This window comes from Calonectris borealis, chromosome 24 (genome assembly GCF_964195595.1).
Source record: "Calonectris borealis chromosome 24, bCalBor7.hap1.2, whole genome shotgun sequence".
NCBI classification, from domain to species: domain Eukaryota; kingdom Metazoa; phylum Chordata; class Aves; order Procellariiformes; family Procellariidae; genus Calonectris; species Calonectris borealis.
Window position 1 is genome coordinate 2,281,754 of NC_134335.1, and position 15,113 is coordinate 2,296,866.

At 43.1% G+C, this 15,113-nt stretch overlaps 1 protein-coding gene across 8 annotated transcripts in view; it reads right to left on the minus strand.

The window, feature by feature from the left end:
• The window catches only part of LOC142092638 (succinate dehydrogenase [ubiquinone] cytochrome b small subunit, mitochondrial-like), a 56,309-nt gene that overhangs the window by 7,389 nt on the left and 33,807 nt on the right, over positions 1-15,113 (minus strand). For 6 of the 8 annotated variants that reach the window (XM_075172869.1, XM_075172870.1, XM_075172868.1 and 3 more), the window contains 7 exons: positions 8,804-9,008; positions 7,522-7,733; positions 5,869-5,984; positions 4,251-4,353; positions 2,921-3,049; positions 2,618-2,778; positions 1,882-2,049 (listed from right to left, as the gene is read on the minus strand). In XM_075172869.1, coding sequence (XP_075028970.1) covers positions 1,882-2,049; positions 2,618-2,778; positions 2,921-3,049; positions 4,251-4,353; positions 5,869-5,984; positions 7,522-7,733; positions 8,804-9,008 — 1,094 coding nt within the window. Of the gene's footprint in view, positions 1-1,881; positions 2,050-2,617; positions 2,779-2,920; positions 3,050-4,250; positions 4,354-5,868; positions 5,985-7,521; positions 7,734-8,788; positions 9,009-15,113 lie in introns of those variants that run through there. The other 2 variants (XM_075172875.1, XM_075172871.1) reach the window with 2 other exon arrangements.

A 15,113-nucleotide genomic window follows, 5' to 3' on the forward strand; every position in this document is an offset into this window, starting at 1 on the left:
GGTTACAAAGATTCAGAAGAAAAACTGCTTGATTGTAGACTGTCTCAGATCTTTGTGGGATGACAGCACGATACGGACACCGACCATACTGCTTGCTGTTGATCTTGGAGTGTAAATGTCAGCTCTCTGTGACATTAATGGAAGGAGGGGCTTGTCTAGAGGATGCCTGGAAATATCTGCCTAAATGCTCTACGTCAGCCTCTGAAGGAGCCTCCTTCTCCCCTGGATGATAAGGCAAGCAGAAGGAGACTACTGTACCTCAGTTCGATGCCTGAAGTTAGCCTGCATGATTTTCCTCTTCCGTTCTCAGGTACACATGGACTTCATGTTTGGGAAGTGTGGGAAGTTTGGGAAGTGGTGGATTTATTTGGGGAGCAAAGGGGAGAGCAAACTAGCAGCCCCCAGTGTGGCACACATTCAGCGAGTTGCATGAGAGGAATAATTCCACCATTGCCACTAAAGTTCTGTTCAAGCCAAGTTTAGAACCCATAATACTTCCAAATATCAAGCCTTCTAAATAAAATAGGTGGCAAGGACCCTGTTCTGGTGTTTTTCAGTTACTTCAATCTGTAACTCACCAGTTCAATGTGAAACTTCACTTCAATCATATGTGTTAATCTTGAAACCCTATTTTCAAAGCTTTTATATTTTATGTAACCACAGTAAACTGATTGGTTGAGGAACTCTGCCAGGCAAAATACGGTTTAGTTAGCAAGCAAAAGCACTAAGCACGATTCAGGGAAAACAGACAAATCATGCTCAGGCATGCCTTACTCTTTCGGTGCAGCGTAAATTTAAGATTCTGTTCTGAAATGACTTGCACTCGTGTGTGTATACAGTTTAATGGCTATGCTACTTGTCAGTTAAAGAATGCAGGTGTTGGAAACACAGGCCTAATGTTGACATAAGGACACCTTCAGACAGATCAAATTATATCTCTTTTGTGCTCAGAGAAGACTGAACAAAAGCTGGAACCAGTTTGCAAATTAACACTATGCTGTACTTGAATTAATGTTCACCACATCTTTGCAAAAAAACAACAAAGGAAAGCAGAACAAAATGACCCTACAGGGACACAACTATACACTTTTCAGATCAGAACTGACTTGCTTCTAGACAGATCAGAACATAGACAGAGGAAGTTCAGATTTGTCTGAACATGTTGTAGAAATGCTTGCCCTTCACCCACAGTATGGTGGGTTTCCAATAAACACATCTGCAGTACAAGAAACTGAAAGCAGCCCCACTTTTCCAGTGTATGACCCATGCAAAATAATGCCTTTTAAATAGCTTTAAATGGTGCTTTTGACAGAGTTGGACATAGTAAGTGATTTATGAGTACATGCTGTTGTGAGGTGAATGTGAGAAACAATGTAGGGGTTTCTGTGATGTTTGTGTTTCTGTGATTTACATAATAAAGGCTGGATTTCTGAAGCAATGCCTTTAAACAACAGGGTTTCTTTTTCTTTTGCCTTTTAAAAGTCATGCAAAAACTTATTTTGCACACTTTCTTAGGGGAAAATTTTATTACACAGGGATATGGAAAATGAGTCTCATTAAAAATGACATTTTAAAACAGAAGTACATTCTGCCAGGCTGATGGAGATCTGTGTCACACACCAGTTTTAAAAGTTTCAAGGAAAGGCTCCATGGAGATTATCTGCTAAGAGATTTAAAAGGAAAGACAAATACCAACATATCAATAGATCATAATTTTAGTTTTTCAATATAGTCATGGTTCCTTTCCCCAGTTCACATCCTCCGCCTTGTGGTCCCCCATAGTGTTCTCCATTCTATTAACCTGAACATTGCTTCAGAAAAGTAACTCAACCAGCATGGGGCCCCATCAGATCCTATGCAACACAAATGCACAGATCTTACCTGATCTAGACCTTCCCCACTCCTCCGCAGATTCTGAAGTTTGTAAGTAGCCAGAGTTGTTCCATCATCCTGGCAGCACAGATCAAGGACCACACAGCCATGATCTTCAAACGCATTGATTTGATGGAAAGTAGCAAAGGGCTTACTGTACCACTGCCCTGGCAGCACCTATGGTGACCATAAGAGAGGCTAAATTTCCTCTTTAAAGATCCTAGCCACACCTCAAAGAGTTTTCTCTTCTCTCCCCCATTTCATTCCCCACTCATTCCTTGGTATTTGTCTTGTGCCCTTGTGTTACTACAGAATGGCTGCTTTAAGCCAGTAAGTAGGCAAAACCAGATAAAGAAAAGCCAAAATGTAAAGCAGCCCAGGATAGGCCCCTTGCTGTCGTGACTCCATCCCTACACCATCATTCCCAGGCTATGACTGACCTTTTTATATTCCGTAGTACTTGGGAACTGCATTTCAGTCCCTGTGCTGCAGTCCCAGGAACCCCAAACTGCTTATTTATGCCTGTTCTTTTAGGGCTGGCAAATAAATGAATAAATAGAGAGGAAAATACATGAAGTAATCCCATTTCTAATAAACTTATAGCCATGCTTATAAAGCCTATATTGCAGTAATTTCTGGATTGATTCATACAGCTATCTGTGGCTGCTACCCAGCACTCTTCTCTTGGGATCTAAGATGCCAGCTGCAGCTGCACAGCTGCTGGAAAGGCCAAAGATCCACCTACCTCCCCAGTGTGCTTATTCACCACATGGAAGCAAGTATTGTACTGAGGCTCCCAGCTTATCCCTTCAGAAATGGCTTTCCCACGGAGTTTGGAAGTGATAATTTGCAACAGATTCAGCTTGATGGGTTGCTCAATGAAAATTATGTAGTTTTCACTCATTCCTGAAAAGAGAAGGAAAGAGATATCATCCGAGTATTAGGCAAATGAGATGATAAAAAATCTCAGGGGCAGAGGGCAGTGAACAGCCCTTTCTGCCTCACAGTAGGCTAAATCCACAGAGTTTGAAATAGAGAGCATTCTTACCAAAGCTGTGATAGTAGGAGGGTTTCATCTTATCCATTGGAGCAATGGAGCACAGCACTTTTGCTCCCTCTAACGTGTCATTACAATTTGACTTTTGTGGAGGGACCTGAATGATATTATACCTAGACCCTGGAAAAGAGAAAGGGTGTTCAACGCCACTGAGATGTGAGACTGTCCATATTCATAAAACCAAAGTCAGGCTCTGTTCCTTTCTGTTTTCCTAGAATACTAGGAAGAACCACAGTCATAGCTAAACTGAGCAGAAAACAAAAAGGCAGTTATCAAGTCAATAAAACAATCAACAGAGGATTACATAGCAAAAAAAGAAGCTTGAAAGGAAGAAGAAGGATCTTCTCAGTCTGGTGGACTGCCATCTAATTTTACTGTCTGCAATGCATTCCTTATGTTAACTTAGGGTATCCTATAATAACAGGATCAGGAAGAAAAACAAGTTCATAGCTTGTGTATCAAAGGAAATGAAAACTTTGAGCCTTGGTGATGACTGATGCTTATTTCATAAATCTGAGCACACAGGCAGGAAAGAATGGCACATTTGAATAATAATCTACAGTTTGATCTCTCCAGCTGAAAACAGCATGTGCTGCAAAGCTAGATATTGCTAAAGCCAAAAGGAAATGAAAACAGCAAGAATGAAAAATGATCAAAACTGGGCAACTGTTCAGTGAACTGGAACCAGCCTGAGGTATCATAATAAAGGGCAGTGGCTGTTTTCACGGGCCTTGGGCACTTGAAGAAGGCGGCCTTCATGTAACTAATGGTGAATGCTAGCTCTGAGCAGCCATGTCGATGTAACTAGATCCCAACTAGATGTAACGCTCATAGTTTTGGGAAGAAGAAAAATATCCCAGAAAATTCAGCTTTGCTGTAAGATAGCCAGGTCACTATAATAAATTCCACCTTCTCTCCTGTATAAACCCTTATGGTCCTTAACAAAAGCCAATTATTGTAAGTGGAAAATGTGCGGCTAATTGTCAAAATTCTTCAGATGAGGCTTCAATGCTGGATGGGACTTTAAAAATCATTCTCCTGTTTTCCATCAAAGGTTGGGAGAGGAAGAGGGGAATCTGTTGGATATTCACAGGACAAAGTCAAAAGCATCTGAAACTAAATGCTGAGAGAAACCATTTTTATGGGACAGACTGACACCCTGAATTAAGAACTAATCTGGTTTGCCATCATTTTGATACAAAGAGAAACAGCATTTTCAAGGTCTCACTGAAGTTTTTTCAATAACTGCTCCTTGAAGCAGCAGCAAGAAGCAGCCTGTACACCCTGCCCACAAGCCAGGCCTAGTTATACCCAGTCTTACCATGTCTCCCATAGGAATTGCCCATGTTGTATGTTGTCCCATCAGACTCATAATGAGGATGAGCAGTGGCCCCATTCACTGCAACAAATTTGCTCCAGTCTACCTGCAAGTGCCAAAGATTTTCAGTCAGTGTAGAAGTTTCCTGTTGCTCTGTAGCAAGCCACAGTCTTTCTAAATGTTGATTTTGTGAAAGTCTGAGGAAGAATAGCTTGATGATTAGGGCCCTAACATGGGATCTGGACTTAAGCCTTCATTTTGCCGGCAATCTGCCCGAAATCCTTGAAAAATTAACAATGTTTCTCTCTGTGTTAGTCCTACCAGTAAAATGGGACTAATAGCACTAGCCATTTCTCTGGGAGACATGAATATTACTAATGGCAGGAAGTGCTGACACAGTGGGAATGTTGCCCATATGAGCATTTTAGCTAGGACCCCATGTAATATCCACAGACAGACATGCGTGAAGAGACAGTCACTCCCCAAAAATCACAAAGTTTTTTGAAAGCACCCATAGCTAATTGACAGTCCGTGTTTACTCTCCCCACAGAGAAAACAGTTTAGCTTCACTGTCTACAGCTAGAAGGAACAGTAAGGGCAAAGGTACAGTTGTGAGCACTGTTAACATGTATTCCTATTCCTGGGTTAAGGAGTGGTTTGGGCTCAGACAGTGGAGGGGAGGTGTTGGGAAGAAAGTCTGAAGAAAAAAGTTGGAGGAAGATCAAACCATGCATTGAAACATTAAAGCATGGAAGATATGCTTCGTTTCCAAAAGTTTAAAAAAATGGCTTTCAGGTATCCAACCTGAGACCCTTTGGAAGGCCCCAGTAGAAAAGAGCGCCATACCGCTGGAAGCTTAGAAAACCATATCCTTTTAAGGCATTTCAAATTGGAGAGTTTAAATGTGAAATCATCCCTTCCATTTCTTCACTTAGCCAAAAAATACCAGTCTGCATCTACAAAGCAGCTTAAGGGGATTTTTTTTTTAATGACAAGATGGCTCAACAGAGCTGAACGTTCAAACTAAAAACACCCATGCATCTTTTCATCACTGCATTATGGTTTACAAAACAGATAAAACAGCAAATCATCAAACTCTCCATTTCAATATGCAAGTAGCACGCTATAGTTCATAAACAGTTTCTTCATGACTTACAACTGATCCTGTAGGGAGGGAGGGATTCCTGGTGTAAAAAGGAGATAAAGGGAACAGATAGGAAGAATGAAGAGATGGGTAAGAATACAGATCTGAGATCAGTGATGTTAACTTCTTCCTGTATGCGCTTTTATTCTTCACATACTGGTAGGTTCAGACAAGTCCAGACAAGTAGTGAGTGCACTGGAAGAATGCCAGCTGTACCCAAACGGAAACGAGTCTGTATCTGTCTCTCCCCTTGCTTGCTACAGTGGGCAGTGACTGAATCTTCACTCATGAGAGCTGCCTTATTGCTAAGTAGATTTTTCAGGGACTTCAGCACACCATGAAGCTGCTTATGGCTATGGCCCAGAGCTGCACTGATCATTTCTTTTGGAATCTGGGTTCCCCCTTATTGCTCTTAGAAACAGCAAGGATTGATTCTCCTGTACCATAAGTTAACCCCCTTATCCCATCGGCCCTCACCTTTTCCTTCGTTTCAAGCGTTTCCGGGTCCACTTTGTACATGAAGATGTTCTCATTGCTGACATAATAGTCTCCTTTATACACAACGTAGTTCACGCTGGCATTGTCACTTGGTTCTGAAACGAAATCACGGAGTTGTACACAGATCTGTTTAAGCTCACGTCACATTATAGCAAGTTAGACATGTTTAAGCTCACGTCACATTATAGCAAGTTAGACATGTTTAAACAAGTAAACCCATTTGCAATGACACTAATCCCTCTGTGATTGATTAGAAATATCTCACTAATCTACAAAGGCACTCAGGAAACTGTCTGCACAGGTGAGTTCAGGATAAAAGGACAGGGACGGGTTCTTGTAGAAATCACTGCAGTGAAGTCAAGATAATCATCATACTTCATATGCCCTTTGTTTCTGACCTTTTATTTCTTCATATCCTTCTCCCTTTCCTCCCTAGCCAAAGTCCTGTCCTCTGACAGCCATATGAAGAGTGCCATGTTTGATTTACAGCATTGGAAACAAGAGAGGCAAGACTTGAAGCTACAACTTGGGCTGAGGGGTGGGCAGGGACACTACTTGTGTGACAGGGCTTGGACAGGGAATGCTTCTTCTTCCTTATTCTCTTTCACTTTAAAACTGAGTCAGGGAGATGCCTTTTGAGAGCTACACGTGTACAACAGCCAGAGCTGTTCTTGCTACTCCTCACTGAGAGCTGAGACTCACTAGCCAGGTGGCTGAGAAGAGCTGAGGAAAAAGTGATTCCCCCAATTGAACATTGTGTGTGTGGTGAACACAGACCCTGAAGTTGGTACAGGAAAAGCCCAGAGGACAGGCCTTCTTGTAGTAAGGAATAGCCTACAGGTATGTAAAGAGTCAAATAGGCAAGGGTGTGCAGGAACAACCTGCTGGAGCTTGGAAAAGATCGGGGATGTAAATAGTTCTGAGATTTATTGAGAGCGCTGGGGTGAGGTGGGGAGTTGGGGAGCTAGGCAGACCAATGGGTGAAGGTACGAGCACCTTTGAAGAGAACAGATGACATAGCAGGACAGGATCCCTCTCCTCAGGGAAGATAAGAAGCAGAAGATGGTCACACACATGAGCAACAAGTTGCAAACTTTAGGTCTGTTCTTGTTTTAGTGGAAAGTACTTTGCTTGCATTTAAGCCAATTTCTTTCCTGACACACATAGAATCCTATAGGTTTCTGTGCAACACCATCTCTCACCCTACTCATATCATCTCCTGCACCTTAGTACAGGAAGGGAAGGATTAGCCCACTTACCCTACAAGCTTATCAAAGCAAGGTGTTTTAAGGGCAAAGCTGTGTCTCAGGTAGACTGGCAGATTGTAATGCTCATTATCGGGACTGCACAGGGTGTTCTTTGGGGAAAGATTTCTGTTGGAAATTTGCAACAAACTCTGGAATCGAGTGAGCTGAAGTGGCACTAAAACATTGAACTGAATGTGCCTCTCCCAGCTAAGTCTGACACCAACTTGCATTTTTTGTTGTTGTTGTTGTTCCAAGGGGTCATCTTCTAAGAAAAACATGGGCTTGGAATAGGCCTACCAGACTTCCTCACATCTCCCGTTAAACCTAACCACAAGTTCCCCAAGAAAATCTCAGAACATTTCTTGTTTCTTAGAAACCCTCTTACGTGGCATCTCAAAGCGTGACATGAAGCGCCCAAAGACACTCTTGCATGGGTCTGGCATTGCCAGCGTCCCAAATTCTGAGACCACGATGCGGTTGTGCTGGCTGTTAGTCAGGTAGGAACTGCTTTGCAGAAACTTGCTCCGGTATGTCACTGTGCCATTCTCCAACCGGAATTGATGCAACAGGGCCATGCCATCAAACCAATGGTTAAATCTTCAGGAAGAGATAAATAAGAGAACAAAAGTTGGGCACTGTATGATGTTCTCCTATACTGTTCCCTCTTGCCTTTGGGTTTATTATTGTTTGCAAAAAGCTAATGCCCAGATCCCATGAACACTTAAACATGCATAGCCTTGTGATGAGTCTGGGAAAATATTTTTATTGAGTGAAGCAAATCAAGTGTATTTGCAGCTGTGGGACCTGAAGTTAGATGCTGACTTTCAGTGAGATTTGGGCTCCCTATATTACTTTTGAAAGTGGACCTCAGGGACTTCTGAAAATGCTATGTATACGCTTTTGGGGGAAATAATCTTTACTGGTAAACCAATCACTCTGCAGACTTCTGCATAGGGAATATAAATTGTGCTTTACTGCACAACAAGAATAGAAATTATTACTGAAAGCCCAACTGCACAAGAAGGAGCCTTTAGCTCTCAGCTGTTTGCAGGATGCTGTTATCTCCAAAATGAGAAGTCTCTGAGACTTTGAGAAATCCTTATGTCTATCTCTGGAAATATAAGATGATCACCTTTGGCCAGTTGCTGCCATCAGCTTTGTTGGAGGAAGAGCTAGGTTTGTCAATTAGCTAGAATGGCAGATTCCAAGCCAAAGGCAGTAGTTGACTTCTTGAAATATTTTAATATATTATTTTCAGAATGAGATGGATTTGCTTCTAAAGGAACTCACTCAATTTAGTGCAATCAACTTTACGAATCCTGCCCCAGATTTCAGAGTGCTCGTGGGACGGACTTTTGTTAATGACAAAGGACTAGGAGTGTGGATGTTTTAATCCCCGGCTCTGTTCCCGCATGACATCATTCTGAGTAGGTCACAGCCTCTCTGTGACTCAGCTTCTCCAACGCCCAGAGAGCCCACTGGGAGTTTCCAGATGAGGGAGAAACTGTTCTTAAAAGAATGATAACATAAGCATTTCTTCCTTGCCTTACTTAAAAAGAAACTACAAGGTGCTCCAAACAGTGATGAGACATTTGTGGGGGTCCCCTTTAGGTTTAGGCAGAACTCAGGCCAGAGTCATTTGACAAACTCACCAAACCTGGACTTACTTCTCCTCGCCAAACTCAAACTTCCCAGGACCATTCCTCAGAAGACTGCCGTTAATCCATTTGGGAATATGTCCTTTGATCTTCACTGGGATGGGCTGAGGGGTCTCCTCTACCGTCTGCATTAAGGGCGAGATGCATTGCAAACCCTTGGGGCTGTGGAAGGTGATTTGCTCTTTTGATGAGCTGGGCAGGAAATTCTTTAAACCTGCAAAGAAAGCAGTGAGAACAAAAAGCAAGTAACTAAGATTTTCACTTGAATAGACAGACAATTGCTAGAGCTTGAGTTTGGATGTCTAGGAGAATAGCGTTTAGCATTCTGCAAGCAGCCAAGCTGTAGTGGATATTCAAATTAAAGCTGTATTCCCATAATACCTCACACATCCACAGGGAGCTGAAAATCCAGTGGATTTAACTCTACTGTAGTTAATCCATTAGAGACACCTGTTCTGCAGTCCAAAGGAGGTAATAAAATACGTGATGATAGGAAAGAAGAGAACTTTTAATTAAGGAAGCTTATATTTGGAATTTATTTCAATAAGTAACTGAGACCAAGTAACATATGGATATTTATTATAAGAACCTATAAGGTTGCAAAAAGAAGTATGTTCCAAGTTGGGATGATACACAGAGTAATGTTGAGGGGGAGCCCTAAAAATAATCTCCCAGTGATTTCTGACAAGCAGTCTGCTGAAGAAAGTGACAGAAAGGAGCTAGTCTGACTGTTGCAGACCGAAGCAGAAAGATGTAATTAGACACCTTGTAAAGTAGGGCATGTTGCCTTTATAGGTCAATGTTGCCAAAAGCAAGGCAGAGCTGGGCCTTTTCCAGATAGAAAAACTGCATTCTAAAACACCTTCTAACTCCACCTTGGTATCACAATCATGGGTGAGTTAAAGAGACAGAAGAGACTGTACATACTGGGACATTTTCCCAGGACTTGTAATCTAATCAGCCATCACCCAAGGTGTTTACAAACATAAAGCAGAGTGCAGAAGAACAACATAGAACACATCAGAAAGAGATCATGATATGTAAGCAGGATATGCTGCTGGCTTTTTTACTTTTGCTGCATTTGAAATCTTCCTAAGGTCTTTCTACTGTTCAGTCCCTAGTGTTTGGTCTTTAATCTTTATAGTCATATTCATTATTGATTCTTCTGTAGACCCAGATTTTCTCCCTTTTTGTTTGCAAAGTAAGAAAAGTTTTTGTGAAGTCCTTGACTGCAAAAGCTTTTGCAGTAAAGCATACACAGGAAAGAAAAATCAATTGGAAGACAAGGACGACGAGCAGGATAAACCCTCCATAATTCAAGAGGATGAAGTTAATGACCTGCTACGCCACCTGGATGCTCACAAGTCTATGGGGCCGGATGGGATCCACCCAAGGGTACTGAGGGAGCTGGCGGAGGAACTTGCCGAGCCGCTCTCCATCATTTACCAGCAGTCCTGGTTAACTGGGGAAGTCCCGGACGACTGGAGGCTCGCCAATGTGACGCCGATCTATAAGAAGGGCCAGAAGGAGGATCTGGGGAACTACAGGCCAGTCAGCCTGACCTCGGTGCCAGGGAAGATCATGGAGCGGTTGGTTTTGAGGGTGCTCACGAGCCATGTCCGGGACAACCAGGGGATCAGGCCCAGCCAGCACGGGTTCATGGAAGGCAAGGTCCTGCTTGACCAACCTGATCTCCTTCTATGACCAGGTGACCCGCTAGTGGATGAGGGAAAGGCTGTGGATGTGGTCTACCTGGACTTCAGTAAAGCCTTTGACACTGTCTCCCACAGCATTCTCCTAGAGAAGCTGGCGGCTCACGGCTTAGACAGGTACACTCTTCGCTGGGTAAAAAACTGGCTGGACGGCCGAGCCCAGAGAGTTGTGGTGAAGGGAGTTAAATCCAGTTGGCAGCCGGTCACGAGCGGTGTTCCCCAGGGCTCAGTACTGGGGCCGGTCCTGTTCAATATCTTTATCAATGATCTGGACGAGGGGATCGAGTGCTCCCTCAGTCAGTTTGCAGACGACACCAAGTTGGGCGGGAGTTTTGATCTGCTGGAGGGTAGGAAGGCTCTGCAGAGGGACCTGGACAGGCTGGATCGATGGGCCGAGGCCAACTGTATGAGGTTCAACAAGGCCAAGTGCCGGGTCCTGCACTTGGGCCACAACAACCCCAGGCAACGCTACAGGCTTGGGGAAGAGTGGCTGGCAAGCTGCCCGGAGGAAAAGGACCTGGGGGTGCTGGTGGACAGCCGGCTGAACATGAGCCGGCAGTGTGCCCAGGTGGCCAAGAAGGCCAACGGCATCCTGGCCTGTATTAGGAATAGTGTGGCCAGCAGGAGTAGGGATGTGATCGTGCCCCTGTACTCGGCACTGGTGAGGCCGCACCTCGAATCCTGTGTTCAGTTTTGGGCCCCTCACTACAAGAAGGACATGGAGGTGCTGGAGCGTGTCCAGAGGAGGGCAACGAAGCTGGTGAAGGGCCTGGAGCACAAGTCTGATGAGGAGCGGCTGAGGGAACTGGGGTTGTTTAGTCTGGAGAAGAGGAGGCTGAGGGGAGACCTCATCGCGCTCTACAACTACCTGAAAGGAGGTTGTAGTGAGCTGGGGGTTGGTCTCTTCTCCCAAGTAACAGCGATAGGACGAGAGGAAATGGCCTCAAGTTGCGCCAGGGGAGGTTTAGATTGGACATGAGGAGAAATTTCTTTACTGAAAGAGTGATCAGGCCTTGGAACAGGCTGCCCAGGGAAGTGGTGGAGTCCCCATCCCTGGAAGTATTTAAAAGATGTGTAGATGAGGCGCTTAGGGACATGGTTTAGTGGACATGGTGTGTTGGGTTGACGGTTGGACACGATGATCTTAGAGGTCTTTTCCAACCTGTATGATTCTATGATTCTATGATTCTATGAATACAGCATAGAGCAAGCTGAACACAGAGGACAGGGACAAGCACTGTCCATTGCTTTGAAGTTTGGAGCATTGCAATTAGAGATATGGTTCATTGCAACTCCATACTATCAGATTGGATGCAAGGATTGCTGTGTATAGCCTCTAGCCTGCATTATGCTATCACAACCCTCACTGTGCTTACGCTCTCTGCTGCTTATGGATGAAGTCACCAATGCAGCAACATACAATTTAACAAGAAGTGGTATCCAGGTCAAATCACGGTCAGTGCTGCCTCAGACACCTCTGGCTAGGAATCAATCTGAGCTGGGTTTAACCAAGAGTTTTTGAAACAGTTGAAAAATTGTGCCATAAGGTTGCTCACAGTAAGAAGCAGCACTTTTTGCAGCTAAAGCTAATGCATGGTTTTGCTAATGCTGATCATTTCACAGTGAAGCAATTTTATGCTACCAGTATTCCTTTCAACTTGAATAGTCAGCCAAAATTCAAGATCTCCCAGTTTGGGAGTTTAGGGGAGGGGCTGTATTGTGGCATTAGGTTCCTTCAGAACAATGTGCTATTTTTAACAGAACTGTACATCCTCCTCTACTGAATTTAAAAAAAAAAAAAAAATTTTCTGCCCATAGTACACAGCCTCTTCTAGAAAAACAAAAAAAAAAGCAGCTCACTAAGAAGAACAACCCACAGAACAACCCAGAGGAGTGGACTACTCTGAATCCAGGCAAGCCATATCTTGTTACACTACAAATGTTACGAACATGATGTTAAAGAACCCAAAGTCTTGGAATATAGGTTGTGGTTTTTTCTCTACACTGCACATGGAGGACTCCGATAATTGCGTTATTTGAAATGCAGGAGACCAGAAGCTCATAGGCTATTGAAAGGTGTACAGGTCAGTTCTCAAACTCACCAGTACTATCTGATTTCAGAAGCTCAAAAAGGCAATCTCTGGCTTTTCCGCTTGCACAAAAAAACCCCACAACACAAGCCCAAAATAACCGCACCCTTCCCCCCCCCCAAAAGGAAGTCAGGAAGAACACAAATGAAACTGAGCTGAAATACATTTACAGGACAGGACACAATAGATTTACCTGGTAAGTAAATAAGCAATAGCAGAAAAGGATCATTTCTGATGGAGCTTCTTGTTTGAATGCAATATCCCCCTTATTAGGCATAGTTATAGGACAAAAGCATCAAGAAAGCATGAATTGATTGGAATGCTGTGTGCTAACAGCACACAGTTAGTTATTGGCTCCAGTAGCCTGGCTGGCAAAGCCTCATCAACACAAGGATTGTTTTAGCAACCCATTTAGCTGCAGAGGTGGATTTACCTAGAAACTACACAGGCTATTGCCTTCCCTCCCAATGCTATCACCTCATCATCTATCACAGGCTTCATGACCACAGGTCAGTGGAGTTGCTTTGCTACACAGCTCCATCCTCACCGTCAGACCATTGAGCCCTGAACTAAACTGGAACTGATGAAGATTTAGGTGTAAGTGGAACACTGATAAAAAAGGACAGCGTGGTATACAGAAATCTATTCCTGAACCAGGTCTAGTACAGACAAGACCACACACTAAACAGAGTCCAGACTGATACTGAACTTCATTCTGATTTGTTGATGTAGCAATTTGTTCTGGTTATACTAGTCACTTTCACCACTGCTTCTTCTAGCCTACGTTCTTTAATCCAGGTGATTAAGTGAAGCTGCTGCACAATTTACCTGTGAGCCTCTGAAACCATGTGTTCATACCTACAGAATAAATTTGTTATTTCAGACAGGAGAGTGTCTGCAAAAGAACTGAGTTGTCAGACAGCATTTTTCTAAGCTGGCTTGTTTAGAACAGCCACAGACAGAATGGGCGTTAGGCATGCAGGAAGGAAAATTGCAAGATCCCTTCAATGTAGTTCTCTGGCTTGCCAATCCTCAAATCCTTCTTTAGATCTCTAATATGGTAAGTCAGCTAGCTAAAGAATTCAGGCTGCAGGGCTAAAGCAATTAACCTCAAACCACCAACATCCTCTTAAAATTCAATTAAGTTCTGATTAAATCCTATATGAAGCACTCAATCTGATTCCAACACTAGTGCTTCAGAGTATTTCCTTAGACATAAGGAAGTAGAGGCTTTTCATATTAACCACCACCAGGCAGGTTTATTGACTGCCATCAGTATTTGCAGAAATGCAGCTTTAGTAGGCCAAGCTAAAAATTGTGAAGATGTAAAATATGCAGAAAAAGTGAGAGCAACGTGTCCCTAATGAGACATTTTTGCATGCAAGCAGAAACAAAGATGGCATGACCAAGGATGGCACTACATAGAAACTTCCTGGAGGGCAGCGTAATTACATACAGGAATTTTGAAAGATAAACTTCACAAAAGAACCTGAACAGGACTGGAAAAGACCTCATGGGTCATCTCCTCCCAACTGCTGTCCCAGAAAGTCATATATATTAACTCTATCTTAAAAGTTACTGTGTTTCCTGGCACTTATCCCTTCTTTGGAAGACTGCTCATTGCCCAGATGATTAGAAAAATCATTTGAATTTACATAAGGACTTTGTTCATAGGACCGTTTGTCCCCCTTGTTCTTCTGTCAGCACTGTTATGTGGCTTTTGTAGTTCTCTCTCTCTTGTGTTTATCACGCATTGTATTTAGAGTGAGCAATCATATCACTTCCTAAGCTAAGCAAGCCAAGTTCTTTTCATTTTCCTTCTCCTGTGATAACCTTGCCATTCACATGATCATCTTAGTAATCCTCCCTGAAATCTGACCTAGTTAGAATTCATTTCAAGACATAGTCTAGATAGTGTCTGAGAACAGGCTATAATCAACAAGAATGTGTAAGTTAATACCCTATCCTATCCAACCAGAGAGAAAGAAACAAGCATAGCAAGGTAATGTACTATCTTTCCTTCTGGGAACCATTCAAATGAGCTGAAGATCCTGATAGTAATGCATGCAAAATGTAATCAAATCATGATACCCAGATGAGTCAAAACAGCAGTTTTCAGAAACATGACAAGTCAATCTAGGACAATTTTGAAAAGTCAGGAGGAGGGGAGGGGTGCAAGGAAAAAAAAAAAAAAGCAGGTTTATAGAATCATAGAATCACAGAATAGTTTGGGTTGGAAGGGACCTTTCAAAGTCATCTAGTCCAACCCCCCTGCCATGGGCAGGGACATCTTCAACTAGATCAGGTTGCTCAGAACTCCATCCAATCTGACCTTGAATGTTTACAGGGATGGGGCATCTACCACCTCTCTGGGCAACCTGTTCCAGTGTTTCACCACCCTCCTTGTAAAAAATTTCTTCCTTATATCTAGTCTAAATCTACCCTCTTTTAGTTTAAAACCATTCCCCCTTGTCCTGTCTCAATAGGCCCTGCTGAAAAGTTTGTCCCCATCTTTCC